At 43.0% G+C, this 20,213-nt stretch overlaps 3 protein-coding genes across 3 annotated transcripts; 2 read left to right on the forward strand and 1 right to left on the reverse strand.

Annotated features, from left to right (window-relative positions):
- The first annotated feature begins 2,156 nt into the window (after positions 1-2,156).
- Positions 2,157-3,221, forward strand: LOC108339371 (glycine-rich cell wall structural protein 1). The gene has a single exon (XM_017576508.2). It carries the CDS (start codon positions 2,157-2,159, stop codon positions 3,219-3,221), a length of 1,065 nt encoding a protein of 354 aa, XP_017431997.2.
- Positions 3,222-11,454: 8,233 nt separating this feature from the next.
- Positions 11,455-16,259, reverse strand: LOC108339372 (uncharacterized). The gene is made up of 4 exons (XM_052878233.1): positions 15,332-16,259; positions 13,338-15,143; positions 11,946-13,256; positions 11,455-11,879 (listed from the first exon to the last, which is right to left on the reverse strand). Exons 1-4 carry the CDS (start codon positions 16,257-16,259, stop codon positions 11,455-11,457), a joined length of 4,470 nt encoding a protein of 1,489 aa, XP_052734193.1.
- Positions 16,260-18,483: 2,224 nt separating this feature from the next.
- On the forward strand, positions 18,484-19,204 carry LOC108339373 (dof zinc finger protein DOF5.3-like). Its single transcript, XM_017576510.1, has 2 exons — positions 18,484-18,492; positions 18,608-19,204. Exons 1-2 carry the CDS (start codon positions 18,484-18,486, stop codon positions 19,202-19,204), a joined length of 606 nt encoding a protein of 201 aa, XP_017431999.1.
- The last annotated feature ends 1,009 nt before the right edge of the window (positions 19,205-20,213 follow it).

Here is a 20,213-nt window from a genome sequence, read left to right on the forward strand (position 1 = left end):
TGACTTAGATTTTTAAACTCTAAAATATTATTCCATCTAAATCCAATTAAATAAATTTAAATTAATATGTATTTTAATAATTATATATTAGATGCGAATATGAGTTATTTTTACACCAAAATTAGTCTAAACTTTTTTTACGACAAGAAAATACGAGATATTGTGAGTTTATACTAAAATGTATGATACATATATATCACATTGACAAATAAAATCACTATAGTATGAAATATAATATATATATATATGGTTTAATTGCTTGCTTTGTCCCCAGTTTGGTTGTAACATGTCAAGTTAGTCCACCATTTTAAAAAAGTTTCAATTACGTCCAAACTTGGTTTAAAAGTGTCAATTTCGTTCAAACGTAGTAAAATTTGCATCAATCAAGTCCCTTCCGTTAATTCTACAGAAACGGACGTTAATTTTTTTCTCTCTCCTCTGCTCCTCTGCTCTGTTTCTCTGCGCAACAGCAGACCCTCTCTTTCTTTTGAATATTTGCATACACTAAAATTTATTTTAATATTTGAATTTAAATGAATAGTTTAGATTAAGAGATACATATAATGTAATTGTTATATATAAAGAGGTTAATTAAAATAGGAAGATAATCAAATGGTTCACATTTCTGGAATGGAAGAGTCTCCATTTAATGTCAAAAGAGAAGGATCCACTCCATAAAAGAAAAGTTTTATTAACAAACTATTTAATTACTAGTTAAAACTGAACTTGATTATTATAAAACAATAATTTTTTAGTTAAACTGTATTTATAAATTATAATAGAAACATGTTTTAAATAGTTTGGAGAGTTATGTATAGACCAATTAAATTAAAAATTATAATTGCAGAAATATCATTTACCTTTTTTAAAATGATGTTAAAGAAGATTTTAATATTATGTGTGACATTTATATGTCCTCTAGATTTAGAATTCACATTCGTCTCAACTATAATTTTAATAAAAATAAAATTAATCTACCTGATATATTTAGTAAACAACACATTTCTCTTATTTTATTTAAAGATATAATATTGAATAAAAATATAAAAAGGTAAAAAATAAAGTTTTAAAAATATAAGCGTATGTTTTATATAAATAAAATACGAAAAAATATTTATTAAAACATAAAGAAAGTAATTTTATTAAAATAAAAGATATTGAAAATTATTTAAAAGTTTTTCGTTCTTTCAAACTTTTCATTGAAATGATTATTTGTTTACACCTTTTTATTTTCTTAAAATATTGATTGACCAAATTAGACACTACCATATAGAATATGATAGACAACTTTTAGTGCAAATGCATTATTTTCATCCCTATAACAAAATTTATAACCGTTGCTTTACTTTGTCATTGTGATCACTATAACTATTCATTTAGTGTATGCAAATATTCAAAAGAAAGAGAGGGTCTGCTGTTGTGCAGAGGAGCAGAGGAGAGGAGCAGAGCAACAGAGTTTGGACGAAATTGACACTTTTATTACCTTTGGACGAAATTGACACTTTTAAACCAAGTTTGGACGTAATTGAAACTTTCTTAAAATTGTGGACTAACTTGACACGTTACAGCCAAACTGGGGACAAAACAAGCAATTAAACCTATATATATATATATATATATATATATATATATATATATATATATATATATATATATATATATATTTAATATAATAAATTTTAGTGTAGTACTTTTAAATGTATACACAATAGTTTAATTTTTGTTAGAAAAATGCTAACCAATAGAATGCTAATAGTGAATAAATTTGATCTAGTAACGGTAGTACAAAACAAAAGGATGTAGTACGCTGTGAGCAGATTGCCCTTAAAAGAATTTTAGTTTAATATTTTAATCTCATAAACACTGTTTTATTCAATGGTTATCTTTCTTCTCTTTTTATGATATATGTAAAAACATTGTAGAAAGGAAGTGTGATAAGATTGAAGGGCATATCCATATATGCAGCATTGAATTAAAGTCCACGTTGGCTTTAGAGTTGATATATCAGTTCCACTTGTCATGGTTTAATGTTGGTTTGAATTCCCCAACTGTTCATAGCTTGCACCATTAATATCAAGATCTAGTGAACAAAGCCTATATAATGCCAACTCATAATTTCTTCCAGAGCAGCAAAGTGAGTGTATTACTTTTTGGCAATGGCTACTAATTTCCATAAGAAATGGGTTTCCTTGAGTGTTCTTGTTATGTGCATTGTCCTTGAATTAAGTGTGATCACTGTTTTAGGTGATGAGAAGCTTGACCCACAAAGGTATGGAGATGATTGTCGATTTGGACGTGGACCACGGTGCAGGGGGTGGGGGGGCCGACGTGGCCGTGGTGGTGGACTAGGGGGAGGAGGAGGCTTTGGCGGTGGCGGAGGTCTTGGCGGTGGTGGAGGCCTCGGTGGTGGTAGAGGTGGTGGAGGAGGATTTGGTGGTGGTGGTGGCCTTGGTGGCGGGGGAGGTGGTGGTCTTGGTGGTGGGGGAGGTCATGGTGGAGGTATTGGTGGTGGAGGCGGTTTTGGAGGCGGCGGAGGTGCTGGGGGAGGTCATGGTGGAGGTTTTGGTGCTGGAGGAGGTGTAGGTGGGGGAGTAGGAGGAGGCATTGGTGGTGGTGGCGGCGGAGGAGGAGGAGGTGGTGGGGGTGGAGGGGGTGGATTGGGTGGTGGATCAGGCCATGGTGGAGGGTTTGGAGCTGGTGGTGGTGTTGGTGGAGGCTTAGGTGGTGGAGCAGGTGGAGGGGGAGGAGGAGGAGGAGGTGGTGGTGGTGGTGGTGGTGGTTTGGGAGGAGGTTCAGGCCATGGTGGAGGATTTGGTGCTGGTGGTGGTATAGGAGGTGGTGTTGGTGGTGGAGCGGGAGGAGGAGGTGGTGGTGGAGGAGGAGGTGGTGGTGGAGCAGGGGGTGGAATAGGCGGAGGTTCAGGTCATGGTGGGGGCTTTGGTGCAGGAGGTGGTGTAGGAGGAGGAATTGGTGGTGGTGGTGGTGCTGGAGGAGGTGGCGGTGGAGGAATTGGAGGAGGCTCTGGTCACGGCGGAGGCTTTGGTGCAGGTGGTGGTATAGGTCATGGCGGGGGTGGAGGTATAGGTGGAGGCGGCGGCGGTGGTCATGGAGGCGGTGGAGGGTTTGGCATCGGAATTGGCATTGGAGTTGGGGTAGGAGGTGGGCATGGTTCCGGCAGTGGTTCTGGTGTGGGAGGAGGAGGAGGTGGGGGTAAACATTAGGGTTTAAGCATGCATGCATAACAGTATTTGGATATTCCTTAAGAAAGCCGTCTTTATGTAAGGATTATGAGAGTCCATGTTGTCTTGTGTTGTTAGGGAAAAGCTTTGGCAAAATCCTATTACTATAGTTACATGTGTTTTAACTATCAAAGTCACTGAGATTCAGAACACTGTGATGAATTACTTATTTCCATGCAAATGATGTCTTGCTCGACTTCTGAATTCATATATGAAATTTTGCCATATTTATGAAAGCTTCATCCTTATCTTGAAGATACCTGTATGATCTTTTAATGTCGAGTAGCTAGCTATTGTTGAAGTTGTTTGGTCAAGTCACCAGAAATATATTAATTCATTAAGTTAATATTGTTAAAAAAATAAAACTTTAATTTACATCAATTTTTACATTGATAATATTTTTTTATTTTTTCTTTTTTTATTTATAAAAAATATAAAAATTCATTTTTTTACGAACATTTTATTCTTATGTTATATATGAAATAGATATAAGAGTGACTTCCCTTAGCATTATTCTATTATTAATGGCGAGTTTCAAAATTTATGTGCATTTTCCCCATAAGTACTGAGCCATTCTCTAGAAGAACCAAAGGCTGAAGGACAATCATTTATTGTGCATCGTACATTTCCACCTTAAAATAGATTAAAATAAATCGTTTTTATTCCAAATATGATTTGTCTATTTCTTTAATCTTTTTAAAAATTTGTCCATGTTTATAAATTGGGTTAAATATGTTTTTCGTCCCTTAAGTATCACACGTTTTAAGATTTAGTCCCTAATCAGAACTTTGATGGTTTTTAGTCCTTAAACTTTTGAAACTCTGAGTTTTAGTCCTTCAAACTGAACGGTGTTAAGTTTTAGGGGAGGTGGCAAACGGCATTGCCACGTGAAAAACCAACTGCCTTCTTCTCTTTCTGCCACGTTGGTTGATTAACTTTGCAAATGAGATTAAGTATGTTAAGTGATTGGCACGTGCTTGATTGAAATCAAATTAACAATTAGGGTTCTTAATTGAGCAATTAGGATTCTTAATTGGGGAAAAGTTAATTTTTTCAATTGGGAAAAACTATAATTGTTAATTCTCCATAATCCCAATCCCTGTTGCAACCCCAAGAACGTTGGAGTATGAGTTGTGTGTAATGAATAGGTCCTTTCAAGACGCACTGACACAACCTCCTCCTTCTCTTGAAGAGCTTCGGCTTCTTCTGGGGTCAATTCCACTGCAAATCCTTAGACCGTTGCGGTATAAGAAAATAATGCGCCGCAGGTTCTGATCAGATTCCAAACTGGATGGAAGGAGTAAACGGTACCAACCAAGCAAGTCCTTAGACCGAAGAGAATCACCACCCTCATCAGACCTTTCAACGCGAACAATGTAAGTTAGCAAGCTGTTTTGAACATTGATTTCTTTAGTTGAAGAATTCAGAAAAGGATCCATTCTTATATTCGAGGCCATTATCAGATTGAAAAATTTGTATGGAAGTATTAAATTGTGTTTGAACCATACGGTGAAATTTCTGAAAAACATGGAAGACGTCATTTTTATGTTTAAGCAAAGAGACCCACATCATTCTAGTACACTCATCAATAAAGGAGACATAATAATAAGAATGAGAAAACGAAGGGACTTTAGCAGGGCCCCAAATGTCAGAATGAATGACTTGAAAGGGAATACAACTTTTATTCATAGTGGGGTAAAAGGGAATGCGATGGCTTTTAGCCATTTCACAAGTAGAACATTGAAATTTAGAGGAATGACAATTTGAAAATAAATGGGGAAATAATTTTTGAAGATAACCAAAGGAAAGGTGTCCGAGTCTTTTATGCCAAAGCCAAGCAGCAGAATGAAGAATTTGAAGTGTTAGTAGCAGATGCTCTGCAATGCAAGTCAGTACCACCCTCAGAGACATCTAAGAAGTAAAGATTACCACGTCTAACACCATAGCCAAGAATCACCTTGGTCTGGACGTCTTGAAAAACACAAAATGTGGGCCAAAAAATCACACTGCAGTTAAGTTGTGATGTAAGTTGACTAACAGATAAAAGATTGAAATCAAGAGAAGGAACGACAAGAACTGAATGAAGAGTGAGAGTTTTTGATAGAGTAAGGGTACCCTGACCAGTAATGGAGGCAGAACCACCATTAGCAGTGGTTATGGTGGACTTACTGCATGGGAAACAATGTTGTAACATAGAAGCATCATGAATCATATGATCTGATGCGCCAGTATCAATTATCCAAGTAGAATTCCTAGAGTGAGCAGAGAAAGCAAGAGTTTTACCTAGAATACCTTCATACACAACATTAGCTTGAGGAGAGGGAGATGAGTCACCATCAGAAGAAGAATTGAGGGCTTTGGAGGAGATTTTTCTGCGAGGACGTTTGGTGAAGTCCCACCACGTTGGATAGCCGATGATTTCGTAGCAACGATTCTTGGAGTGACCAGAATCACCACAATGAGAACATAACAAGGGTTTCGTAGAGGAACTATCCTTGCGGTGTTTAGGAGGACAATTGGCAGGGGAAGAATGAGGAGCTTGAGATAGTAGAGCTGAGGAATCCGAGGTAGGAGCAGGACGACCCATAGTGATACGTTGTTGATGTTCACGACGGACATAGGCATATGTGCTTTCAAGATCCAATTTTGGGTCTTTACGAAGAATCTCTCCACGAACTTGGTCAAAATCAGAATCCAAGCCGCTAAGAAAGATGTGGACGCGCAGACGAGCCATGGAAGAATGCATCTGGACTACGCCATTCACGGTGGTTTCAGAAGAAGACATACGATGATCAATTTCTTGAAATATAGAGAGTAGTTCGTTATAATAAGTAGAGAGGGGACGACCATGTTGTTTGGTGGAGAAAGATCGTTGGTTCAGTTCGAAGAGGCAAGTTTCATCGGATCCATCGTAGAATGTGCGGAGAGCTGCATCCCAAATTTGATGGGCAGATTCAAGGCGGATAAACCGCTGCATCAACGGGGGGCTCATGGAATCAATAAGCCAACTTTTCACCCGTTTATTCTCAGTAATCCAATTATCATAGGTTGGGTCATCAATGGAGGGTTTCGTAGTTGCCCCAGTGAGATACCCCGATTTGTTTCGAGCACCAATACGCATGTCCATTAACTGGGACCAAAGGGGGTAGTTTGAGTCATCAAGAATAACAGTGATGGGAAAAGAAGAATTATCTTGTTGAATGATAATATTGGAGGATGGGTTGGCCATGACGAAATTGGGAATTTAGGAATTGGAAACAGAGCGGAGATGAAGATAGATATTCCCGGAATTAAAAAACATCTGATACCATGTTAAACAATTCACTGGGAATAAAATATAATCCTTTCATTCATCTTTTTTCTTCTCAGATGTACATACTTTATAAGCAATATTAAATGCTTATATTTAAATAGGAAATAATATAAAAACAGAAAACAACTTAAAACAGAAAACAACTTTAAATATTTAAAACTTATTCCTAATTAAGTGCAACAATAATTTAAATCTAAATTATATCTTCAACAGTTCCTCTATTGCTTTGGCGAATTCTAGATTTTGGTGTGCTGAAGTTGTTAGACATACACTAATCAGCGCGAAAATAAGAGCAAAAACATCAACACGGGGAAGAAGAAGTGGTAGTGGAGGATTCTCCATAATCCCAGTCCCTGTTGCAACCCCAAGAACCCTAATTGCCCAATTAACTTTTCCCCAATTAAGAACCCTAATTGCCCAATTAAGAACTTTAATTGTTAATTTGATTTCAATCAAGCACGTGCCAATCACTTAACATACTTAATCTCATTTGCAAAGTTAATCAACCAACATGGCAGAAAGAGAAGAAGGCAGTTGGTTTTTCACGTGGCAACGCCGTTTGCCACCTCCCCTAAAACTTAACACCGTTCAATTTGAAGGACTAAAACTCAGAGTTTCAAAAGTTTAAGGACTAAAAACCATCAAAGTTTTGAATAGGGACTAAATCCTGTGATACTTAAGGGACGAAAAACATATTTAACCCTTATAAATTTCCAACTAAAAAACTCCACATTAATGTCTATCTCCTCCTTTTCATATTGCGCTGGAACACTAACAGACAGAGTCAGAAATTGTAATTTGATTTTAGTATATTTTTTAATATATTTTTCGTCATAGTTTAGAAGTCTGTTAAATATGGAATTTAGTTACATTATCTTGTAATGAAATTTTACTATAATTATATACGGTAGAAACAACCAGTTTTTTTTTTTCAAAAAAAAAAAACAATACATTTTATACTGCTAAAGTCAATATAATGTGTATTTTTTTACGTCAATTGTAAATAATCAAGTGAGTTAATATGTCCTCTTTCAAACTTTTTACATGTAAAGAGTTTCTAACTTTTCACATCAGTTACATAATTAAAGTCAAATTATTTAATATCGAAACTCTTTATCATCGTTATAATTAAATTTAAAATAAATTTTGTTTCGGTAGGGATATGGAGCCCAAGATTCGAACCTAACTCTCTGGATCGTTTCTCCTCTGTACTGCTTTTACTGCACTGTTTCTCTCTTTCTTCTCTTGCTTCTCTAGATAAGATGGGCTGGGTACCTGCAAAGGCACTCCGACGCTCAAGTCAGAAAGGGATCTGATCAAAAACAGATTAGGAGTAATCTTTCTTAATTTTCTCTTATGAGTGAAAACGTACCTTTTTTCCTTTGTGTTTCGTATATTTAAAACAGTAAAACAGATTGTTACCTGAAAATCCGGACAGTTACCGAAGTGGACCGTGTAGAAGTTGTAACTACTAGATTGTGCTTTGATACTGAGTCAACTGCTTCCGTGGTTCGCGGCGTCAGTTAGCTAACATGTGTAACCGCTTCTCTGCAACTGCTAAACCGTATGCTAAAATATCGCAGGCCGCACGTCGATCGTTCTGTGTGTCGATCTAGTGAGGCGACATGTTGTATGAGCGCTTCGTGTCGCGACATACTATTTAGGTTGTCGAGCACCAAGTGGTCGACGATAATGTGCCACTGGGTTATCGACCGACTGTTTTGGCTTAGGTGTCGTTAGGTCGCCCGGGTCAACGGTCGACCGTTGTAGGATAAGGTGTCATTAGGTCGCCCGGGTTATCGGTCGACTGTTGTAGGATAAGGTGTCATTAGGTCGCCCGGGTTATCGGTCGACCGTTGTAGGATAAGGCATCCTATAGTACATGCCCCCCGAGTCCGAGTAATTGAGCCTAGCATTAGCAGGCGAAGTTACAGAGGGACGTTGAGTGTGGTTTGGTAGGGACATAGATGCGCACCGTTTCGACGTTACGCTTTTTAGGGTTTCTCGCTCTTGTAGGGAAGCGAGTGGACGCGAGTTTGAAAGGGAAAGTGATGCGCACCGTTTTGACATTATGCTTTTTAGGGTTTTCCCGCTCTTTTAGGGAAGCGAGGGGACGCGAGTTGGTAGCCCTTGGATTAAAGAGAATCCTACGGCACGGGGCGATTAAACGCTTTATCTTTTTCCACACGAATCAGAAAGGGGTTTGTCACTTCAGTGGAAGAACAGAGGGTAACGTGAGCGAGTTTGTTTCCTCTCCATCATCAGTGCTTACGCTGCTACGAGACATTACCAGGTAACCCAAAATTTCCTTCGTCTGACTCTGAGTGCGTTTAGTGTTTGACCATGGAAGAAAGGGGGCAGAATACCGGTGACGATGTTCCGGGGCCGTCATCAACGGCGGGGCCGTCATCAACGGCGGAGTGCCCTGAAGTTACCACTATACCTTATGGTGAGGATGCCTTTGTATATGGAAATGTGTGCGGTGAGGGTCCAGGGGGACGTGCAATATCTCCGATTAGCGGAGATGAGTATGGCTGGGTGGCGCGTGAGGTTAAAGAACTTAGGAGTCAATTTAGGAGTAGGGCTGTGATAACGAATTGGATCGAAAATAGTTGTGTGTTAAGAACCCTAGGATATCAAACCTGTATAAAATTGATAGCTTGCTGAGACGATGAGAGGGTATGCTATGGGAGGGAGAATGCTTCCGATGAGTTTTTTTATTGTTATGTTACGTTGTTCTATGACTTGTATTTGCGATTGCCGTTTACTGGTTTCCAAATGGATGTTCTGCGCACCTTGAATGTTGCCCCTAGTCAGTTGCATCCTAACAGTTGGGGTTACGTGCAGGCTTTCGAGTTGCTTTGTCGGGCGTTAGGAATTAGGCCCACTGTAGGTTTGTTTCTATATTTCTTTAGATGTCGACCAGTGGCTACGAAGGGATGGGTATCATTGATATCGGAGCCGGGTAATGCATTGTTAGAGCTTTACCTGCAATCATATAGGAATTTTAAAGAGAAGTTTTTTAAGGTGTCGATTACCGAAGTCGGTCGGCGGTATTTTTTCGATGGTGAGGGGAACCCCCGATTCCCCTTGTATTGGACACAGGACCCACTGAGGTTCACTTCTTGGTCGGAGGATAAGATGACGATTGAAGAGCTAGAGGCGTTGGGTGTGTTGACCGCGTTACCACGCCCCTTTTCTTCCCGTCAGCTTATAGATTGCCTCGAGTTCGACGACGCGGAGGCGAGGGTGTTTGGTATGTGTCTTTGCTTATTGTCGTTATAGAATGCATTGTTGTTATTGACTGTTCTGGATGGATTGTGGTTGTCGCAGAGATTATGGGGAGAAAAGGAAGTGGCAAAGGTTGGTTTCACTTAATCGGAAAGGAGAGGACTGAAGCTAGCCGCCCGGGGCCGTCTGCCGTACAGGTTGTTGGGCAGCCATGCCCCCCAGTGGGAACAACTGAGCTGGTACCAGTGGTAGTGTCGGCGTCGACTGACGACACAATTGCTGCGGAAGTGCCGCTGGTGCGTAAAAGGAAGACGAAGGCGGTCGACATCAGTCGTGAAGCTTCAAAGAAGAAGAAAGTGGCGGTTGAGGAAGCTGATCGTCCCCTCCCCCAAGGGGTATGGGATCCTGCTTTCACGATGGGTCACAAGGTGGACCTGCAGATGGACGCCTCGGAGAAAAGGGTTTTCGAAAACATGAGTGAGCAAGAAATTGCCGATACCATGTTGGAGATGACAACACGGGCACAGGCGTTGGCTTGGCATCTAGCCTATGCTTCTGATAGAGGGAGGGTACGGACCGAGTTGGACAAGGTGCGGGCCGAGTTGGAGAAGGTACGTGCTGAGTGGGAGAAGGTACGGGCTCAGCTGCAAGAACTTACCGAGGTTCATGCTGCTTGCGATGCCAATCAGAAGCGCGCGGAGCAACTTCTGAAAGAGGCCGAGACATTGCTGAATGCCACACGGGAGGCTGGCTCGACCTTCCGCAAGGAACGTGATCAGCTGGCGATTGAGTTGGAGCAAACTAAGAGGGCAATGGTGGTGCTGGCCCGGGAGAGAAACGAATTGAAGGCGGAGGCTGTGGAAAGGAATGAGCTGGTAGAAGAATTAAAGGATGCGATTATGAGTGAACATACCAAAGGTTTCCGGAAGGCTTTGAGGCAGGCCAGGCACTTGCTCCAAGTGTCGACCGAGGGAGTGCCATTTGACGTGCAGAAGGATGTGCATGAGGATCAACTTAAACCTCTGGACGACATACCGGAAGATGCTGTCTTGGAGGGTGAAGAGGAAGAAGAGGTGGTTGCCAACACTGAACAGGATGGAGTGGTAAATGAACCTGCTCCGAATACTGTCGAAGAGGTTGTTGGCGACACGCCTAATATTGTAATAGATTAAGATTTGCCGTCGGCCTGTGGATATAATACCTTTGAATTTGGATTTTTTGAAATGACTGTGAATGTTGAATTGCATTGTGTGCTGAATGTTACAATTTGTTGAATTTGTGATTTGTTTGTCGTGATGACCGCTAAGCATCAATGTGGAGTGTATAGATAATGCGATGTGCGACCGTCGAGAGTGAAGGTCAAGTAAGGTAAATACTGGGTGTTCCAGAGGGAACATCTACCAGAGGGAGTGTATCCCAAGTGGACTGGGTGTTCAAGGGTGAACATCTACCAGCGGGAGTGTTTCCCGTATAGGTTGGGTGTTCAGGAAAGAACATCTACCAGGTGGCTTGCTCCTAAGTCGTGTGTGTGTAGAAATGTTCGCGACGACGACCCTGGGACTCGTCACTAGAAGTGATGAACGACATTAAGTATGAATCACAATGAAAAGTACGCTTTATTTCGTAACAAGTTTAGAAAATGTGGGAGGAATAACCAATAACAAATGAAAATTAACTAAAATAGTATTTAAGGTGAGTGGCATTCCAGGTGTTAGGAACTGGTTGCCCATCAAGAAGTTGGAGGCGATATGCTCCGTTCGACATGTCTTCTATAATTCGAAATGGTCCTTCCCAGTTGGCCGAAAGCTTACCGTGTGCTCGATTCTTCCTAGCTTCTCCTCGTTTTCGCCATACCAGGTCTCCATTTTTGAAGGTTCTGGGTTTGACTTTGGTGTTATATCGGCGAGATAGCATTCGCTTTTGCGCTGCTGCTCGAATGGCGGCAACCTCTCGACGTTCGGGGAGGATGTCGAGATTTATTCTCAATTGTTCTTCATTAAGGGACATATCGGTGATATTGCGCCTTAATGAAGGCTCGCCAACTTCGACTGGGAGCATAGCCTCAGTGCCATAAGTCAGGTTGAACGGGGTGTCCCCTGTAGAGCCGTGAGGTGTACATCTGTATGCCCATAAAACCTCTGGTAGTTCCTCCACTCATAGACCTTTGGCTTCGCCAAGTCGCTTCTTTAACTCTGTCAGTATGGCTTTGTTCGCGGCCTCTGCTTGGCCGTTAGTTTGAGGATGTTCGACGGAGGATGTGACATGTTGGATGCCTAACTGGCTGAGGAAGTCTTCTAGTTTACGGGCAACGAATTGGCGACCGTTGTCTGTGATGATTTTCTTAGGGAGGCCGAATCGACAGATGAGACGCCAGATGAACTTCTGTACTCGTTGGGCACTGATAACGGATAATGGTTCGGCTTCTATCCATTTGGTGAAGTAGTCGACCGCCACTAGGAGGAACTTGTTTTGCGCCTTGGCGATCGGCAGTGGTCCAACTATGTCGAGACCCCACTGAGCGAACGGCCAGGGAGAGACGATATGGTGTAAATCCTCTGGGGGTGCGCGGATGTCGTGACCATGGGCTTGACAGGAAATACAGTTCTTAACGAATTCTTCACAGTCGTGGTCGAGTGTAGGCCAATAATATCCCGCGCGGAGCACACGAGCCCTCATGGTCCGTTTTCCAGAGTGTAACCCGCATATCCCGGTGTGTAACTCGCGCAGTACGTAGTTTGCCTCTTCCTCTGAAATGCACTTCAACAAAGGAGTGCCATAGCCGCGACGGTATAGGTCGTCACCTATACACACAAAACGTGCTATGCGCTTGGAATCAACCACCGAAATGCTGTCTCCGTTGTCTTGTTTTTCCATAAGATTCTTAATATGCTGGCGCCAATCCGTTGTAGGTGTTGATAGATCGGTGACGAATGCTTCCACCACCGGACTGTCGAGCGTCAGCTTAATGATTGAGGACAGCTGTGCTCGCTCCTTGGAATGAGCCAACTTAGACAAGAGATCTGCTCTTGCGTTTTGTTCTCTGGGTACATGGATGACGTTAACCTCGACGAAATTTCGTAGTAAGGATTGAGCCTTGTGGAAATAACGTAATAGCTGATTATCTTTGACTTGATAGGTTCCGTTTACGTGGCCGACTACCAACTTCGAGTCCATCCGACATTCTAAACGGTCAACCGTGAGCTCCCTGGCTAGGGATAGGCCGGCAATTAAGGCTTCATATTCGGCCTGATTATTGCTAGCTGGGAAATTGAAAGTGATGGCTTGCTCGATAACTAATCCATCTGGTCCTTCCAGAACGATACCGGCTCCTCCCCCCTTTTTGCCGGAAGATCCGTCTACACTGAGTAACCAATTGGTGAACGAGTCATCTGGGGAGGGTAGCGCCTCAGCCGCAAAGTCTGCTAAGTGTTGTCCCTTGACGGACCCTCGCGGCTCGTAGCGGAGTCCGAATTCTGACAGTTACACGGACCAGGAGACCATTCTTCCTGCCAAGTCGGGCTTGCGAAGGATTTTGGATATCGGATGGTCGGTACGGACTACCACTTGATGACTTTGGAAATACGGGCGGAGGCGTCGAGAAGCGGTGAGCAATGCCAGGGCAATTTTCTCAATTCGAGAATAGCGTTCTTCAGCCCCCTGCAGCGTACGACTGACGAAGTATATCAATTTAAGGGAGGGAGCTTCCTGTATCAAGGCAGCACTAACAGCGTGATGGGATGCCGCAATGTACAGCTGCAAGTCAGATCCAGTGTCCGGCCGAGCCATAATCGGCGGACTGGTGAGAATGCGCTTTACAGTGTCGAACGCTGCTTCACAATCATCGTCCCAGTGTCGGGTGGTGCCCTTTTTTAAATTCTTCAGGATGGGTTTGATGTGTTCGGCAAGCTTCGGAATGAATCGGGACAAAGCTGTAAGTCGCCCTACCAGACGTTGCACATCCCTTAAAGTTTGCGGAGCTGTCATGTCGAGTACAGCTCTGCACTTGTCCGGATTTTCTTCAATGCCTCGACGCGTGAGCATGAAGCCTAAGAACTTACCCGCGGGAACGCCGAAAGTGCACTTGGAAGGATTAAGGCGCAGGCTGTACCGTCGAAGTTGCCCAAAAACTTCCTTCAAATCCTGCAGGTGTTGCTCCATAGAATGGCTGCGAACAACCATGTCGTCGACATACACATCCATACATCGTCCTATTTGATGATGGAATATTTTATCCATAAGGCGTTGGTAAGTGGCCCCGGCATTCTTTAATCCAAAGGGCATTACCTCGTAACAGTAATTAGCGCGTTCGGTAATGAAGGCCGTCTTGTTTTGATCTGGTTTGTACATTGGGATCTGGTTGTATCCTGAATAAGCGTCGAGAAAACTCAAGATGACATGACCTGAAGCTCCATCTACCAAACGATCGATGCTAGGCAGGGGATATGAATCTTTGGGACATGCTTTATTGAGATCTGTGAAGTCGACACACATTCGCCACTGGCCATTTGACTTTTTAACCATGACTACGTTTGACAGCCACGTAGTGTAAGTTAGCTCTCTGATAAACTGAGCGTTCATCAGCTTCTCGACCTCCGCTTGAATGGCTTTGCGCTTCTCCTCCCCGAACCGTCGCTTTTTCTGGGCGACAGGCCGTGCCTCCCGGAAGATGGATAATCTGTGGGCCATAATCCCGGGGTGGATTCCCAGCATGTCGGCGGTCGTCCATGCAAACAAATCGGCATGGTTCCGTAGTATACGCTCTAGATCGCGCTCGTCGCTTGGGGTGAGGTCCCCGCCAATGGTAGTAGTTTTAGATGCGTCATCTGTCAAGGAGAGGATTTTGACCTCGCCTTGCGGAAGAAGACGCTCGTCTATATTGGTTCGGGGGTCTAAGTCAACCGCTGCTGCCTCGGCTCCTGTTGTCCTTCTGGTTGGAACGAAAGGGGTTACTTTCAGCCCCGCCACATAACACTGTCGGGCTAATCGTTGATCTGCCCTTACGGTACAAATGTCACCACGATCTGTCGGAAACTTCATGGCGAGGTGAGGAGTGGATACAATTGCCCCGAACGCATTCAGGCAAGGTCGTCCAAGTAGGGCGTTATAAGATGTATTGGCCTCGACCAGCAGGAATCGAATTCGAAGCTCAGGTGCCTCTCGACTTGTTCCGAGCCGGGTTCGCAGGTCTAGGTATCCTCTGGTATCCACTCTCTCTCCTGAGAATCCTACGATTTGTTCGTTAAACGGGGCGATGAGATCCTCAGATAGGTCCATCTTCTGAAAGGTAGACCAGTACAAGATGTTGACCAAACTCCCTTGGTCAACGAGGACCTTGCCGACATCATACCGAGCGATACTAGCTGTGATCACCATAGGGTCATCATGATCAGGGTCGGGTGCATGGAAATCGGCGTTTGTGAAGGTGATGTCAGGAATCGATCTGCATTTGCGTTCGACCATGTGAACCGACGTCAATTGTCTCAAATGTCGCTTCCTTGCTGAAGCTGACACACCCCCCCCCCCCCCCCCCCCCCCCCCCCGGCGAAACCGCCAGATATGGTGTCAATGCGGCCTCGGACCGAGCGCTCCCTTTCTGTCCGGCGAGGCGGACTACGAGATCGTCTTCGGGGTCGATCATCTCTCGGATGTGATCGTTGGGGGCTTCGCCTAGAAGGATCTCCTCGGCGAGGGGTGTTAGCTCTAGTGGAGACTCTATCCTTAATATAATTCTGAAGATAACCTGCCCTGATGAGTCTCTCTAGTTCGTCTTTCACCATGTTACACTCTTTTGTGTCGTGTCCCTGGTTCATATGGAATAGGCAGGTTTTGTTACTGTCTGCGTTTTTCGGGGTGGCCTTTCGTCGCACGGTTAAGAGTTCGGCGTGCAAGGCCTCTTCCAGCTCCCTCGCCCGTGGTGCATTGAGAGTCGTGTAACGATCGTACTTAGATATCCACCTTGTCTCCTTCCGAGGTGGTCGGTCCGGTTTGTAGTCGTTAGTGGATCGCTTAACTGGTTTCCTTGTCTCCTGGCTGGAGATATCCTGGTGTTGTTTCTTTCGGGAGTTACGGTGGTCTTCGATGCGGATGAATTTTGCAATAGTGGATTGCAATTCTTGCATGGAGGTCAGAGGATCAGCATACAACTGTTCCGCAAACTGTCCCGGTTTTAAGCAGGAAGATAAGTTGCTGATGATGAAAGCGGGAGTGATATCCTTGACACGCCGGGCCGTCTCGATATATTGTTGCATAAAAGCTTTCAGGGTCTCATCCTTCTCTTGCTTGGTATGGACAAGCTCCGCAGCGGTCACCGCCGGTTTTCTGTTAGCCGCATACTGTTTGCGGAATAAGGATTCGATTGTGGCGAAACAATCTACTGAATTCCGTGGAAGGTTATGGAACCACTCCAGAGCTTCCCCCTTAAGAGATAAAGAAAAAGCTCTACATATCACCGGGTCGTTGTCAGTATAGAATGCCATGGCATCTATAAAATTGCGTAGATGGTTGTCGGGGTCATCGGAACCATTTTAACGCTCCAAGGTTAGGGGAGGTTTGTCCGGCATGTTTGCTTGCACAATGGCCTCTGTGAACGGAAGGAGGTTGGTGAGGCGGATGGGAGTAGGCCCATTTCGACCCCCGCCAGCGGGGTGAGAAGCCTCACCGTGATGACTGACCTCGTTCTCCTCCTGTCTGTTAGAGGCAGACAATTCTGGTGGCGGGAGCTGGGCCCTTAACGCTGCCATCTCTTCCGCCTGTTTGCGTTGGACTTCTTGCTGCTCCTTTATAGTTTGCGCTTGTGTCTCAATCTGTACCTGCAGCTGCCTGATCAATTCACGCGTGTTTAAATCTTCCATTGCTCCGGTGGCGTTGTTGGGCTAGTAAATCTCGGGCCCCACGGTGGGCGCCAAAATGTTTCGGTAGGGATATGGAGCCCAAGATTCGAACCTAACCACTCTGGATCGTTTCTCCTCTGTACTGCTTTTACTGCACTGTTTCTCTCTTTCTTCTCTTGCTTCTCTGGATAAGATGGGCTGGGTACCTGCAAAGGCACTCCGACGCTCAAGTCAGAAAGGGATCTGATCAAAAACAAATTAGGAGTAATCTTTCTTAATTTTCTCTTATGAGTGAAAACGTACCTTTTTTCCTTTGTATTTCGTATATTTAAAACAGTAAAACAGATTGTTACCTGAAAATCCGGACAGTTACCGAAGTGGACCGTGTAGAAGTTGTAACTGCTAGATTGTGCTTTGATACTGAGTCAACTGCTTCCGTGGTTCGCGGCGTCAGTTAGCTAACATGTGTAACCGCTTCTCTGCAACTGCTAAACCGTATGCTAAAATATCGCAGGCCGCACGTCGATCGTTCTGTGTGTCGATCTAGTGAGGCGACATGTCGTATGAGCGCTTCGTGTCGCGACATACTATTTAGGTTGTCGAGCACCAAGTGGTCGACGATAATGTGCCACTAGGTTATCGACCGACTGTTTTGGCTTAGGTGTCGTTAGGTCGCCCGGGTCAACGGTCGACCGTTGTAGGATAAGGTGTCATTAGGTCGCCCGGGTTATCGGTCGACTGTTGTAGGATAAGGTGTCATTAGGTCGCCCGGGTTATCGGTCGACCGTTGTAGGATAAGGCATCCTATAGTACAAATTTAATTATGGTCTATTGTGGTATTATTTAAGTTTGTCCTTAACTTTTCGAGATTAATGCTTGTCCTAGTATGTTAGCTTACCTAGAGGTTAATTATTTTGAAGTTTTACCGACTCTTTAAATAGGTTAAATAGCTAGGAAGAAAAATTCTACATAAAGTAAAATATCCTTTATAAAAACTTAAATAATTTATTACTAATACATGAAATACTTGTAGAAATCTAACTTATTTGTCACTTACTAATATTTTTTTTTCGTCGACAGAAAATATTTTTTTTTTATCATAAGTGAAGATGATGGAGGCCAAGGGTTATGAGTTTGGGAAAAGGAAGCAACATTTAAGGGGGAAGGGATACCACACATTAAGGAAAACTATTTTTTTCTTTTACTTGTTTGTTATGTGCACTCAAATAGTAGTGTTGATGAGAAACCTTAGATGTTGGTTATTGATATTTACATTTGGTCATCTATCAAAACATAAAAACATGTTTATGTTTTCTGAAATATTTTTGGACCATGATATATTAACAACTTTTTTTAATAACTTTTTGACAATAGACTATGTGTCACTATTTTATTGGTTCATATATTTGAAACGAACCAATCACAAGCTATCACATAAGCTGTTATAAAAAAAAAGTTGTTAAAAGAACATTTTCTAATATTTTTATAGGCTTTAAATTAACTTTGACATAGAATTCAAAACCTTGTTTTACTAATGTAGTTGTACAAAATCATATATAACGTTTAAAAAATATTCTTTAAACTATTTGTGATTAAAGTATTAGTCATTAGCATTGACAAGAGGATCCTAACACAATATTAAGAGAGTAAAAATTTATAGTCAACCAAAAGTCGGTGTTAACAACCAAAAGTTAATATTAGCGTCGTTTTTATGTGTGCACACATGCGACTTTATAATCATTAATGTTAATTTGTTAGTATCAATCTTTAAGATCAAACTATAATTAATATCGATTTAGTTGATGCTAAATTGTATTAATTTTAATTTTGATTTTTTTTTGTTAAAGTAGCACTAGTGCAGTCAAAGGTTATGGCACCGGTTATTTTAGCCTATAGACACCGGTTATTGACCCGAAGCATATCTAAACGAGGTTAAAGATCTGCACTTTTATGCCTCGGTTGCTGTGAACCGAGGCAAAACAATGTACGATTAGAACTCGGTTCAAAGGGAACCGAGGCAGTATCCTCTTCCTGGTTTCCCCATCAGACGACCGTCGTCTCGTCTTTCTCACGCTATCAAACACCACACGTCGCCAAACACCACACGCCGCCAAACACCACCGTCTTTCTCAAAGACCACCCGCCGCCAAACACCACCATCTCCCTCTTCTCTTCCTTCTTCCTCAACTAATAATGTTACCCTCACATCCACCACCACAACAACTACTCCTACCACCACCACCACTACTCCCACATCGGAAAATCAAAACCTCAGGTGCCCGCGATGCGATTCATCCAACACCAAGTTCTGCTACTGCAACAACTACAACCTCACTCAGCCCCGCCACTTTTGCAAGACATGCCGCCGCTACTGGACCAAAGGTGGCGCTCTCCGCAACGTTCCCATCGGTGACGGCTGCCGGAAAAACAAAAATATCGACGTGGCGAACTCAGTGGCAAAGGCAGCCTCAACCAAGATGAAAGCCGTTGCATATGAGAGTGGATCTGGAGCGGATCTGGAGCAGATCTGGACGAAGCTGGTGACGACAGGGAGCTCGACGACGAGGCAGTGGTTGACCACGCGACGGTGAGGCAGCAACGGGGAGGCCGCGGCGGTGAGTGAGTGTTAACTGCAAAACCAACGGCAAGTGCACCAGTCGCAGTGTAGCAAGTGATAAATATCATTCTCTCCCAAGGGACTTGTGCAACACATGATAATTCTTCCATTCATAAATCACTTAGACATCAAAATGCACAAAATAACACAAGAAACTTTTTTTTGGTATTTTTATCAAACAGTTGGTGTGCAAGGAATTTAACATAGAGTATTTACAATTTGTCAAAGACTAGAATTCATCCATTTCATCCTCATGCATTCACAAACATCTCAATTCCATCCAATAGGTGTTCAATTTCGATTCTAGGTTCAATTCATATTTCTCAATACATCAAGAACCAAAATTCATGCATGGGTAATCAATCCAAAGCAAGCATTAAGCATATAAATTGAATACTAACATGAATTGGAACAACATATATCATTAACATTACAAAATACATAAGAATTCCATGTTTTACAACTAATCTCAACAAATAGGAAAAGCCCTCCATGGTGGAGAACTTAGGGTTCTACAAAATTGAAGAGATAAGGAAGAAATTGAAACCATAGAAGTGTGCATAGCCTTTCCCAAGGTTCTTTGCAGCTGCTCCATGCTCCAATTGCGCTTCCCCTTCGCATCTCCATCTCCAATTCGTAACCCATCTTCTTCCTCAACCCAAAAGGGGCAAAATCACCATTGATGAAGCTTGAAGACCCAAGGAGGAAGAAGGGTTGTTCCCACAGCTCCTAGCTCACCTCCAAGTGCTCTAGGTGAAGGAAAATACGTCTAGCTCCAGGAAGATCCAAAGCCCTTCGAGTTTTAGCCATAAATAGACCAAATTTGCCACATCAGCATTGCCACCGCTCAGCTACACCCCAGCTGCACCCCAACGGCAACATTCCAGAGAGCTGGCGCTCAGCTGCACGCCAGCGACAACATTCCAGAGAGCTGGCGCTCAGCTGCACAAAACATGTACCGCTCAGCGGCAGCAAGTCGGATC

This window comes from Vigna angularis, chromosome 5 (genome assembly GCF_016808095.1).
Source record: "Vigna angularis cultivar LongXiaoDou No.4 chromosome 5, ASM1680809v1, whole genome shotgun sequence".
NCBI lineage: Eukaryota > Viridiplantae > Streptophyta > Magnoliopsida > Fabales > Fabaceae > Vigna > Vigna angularis.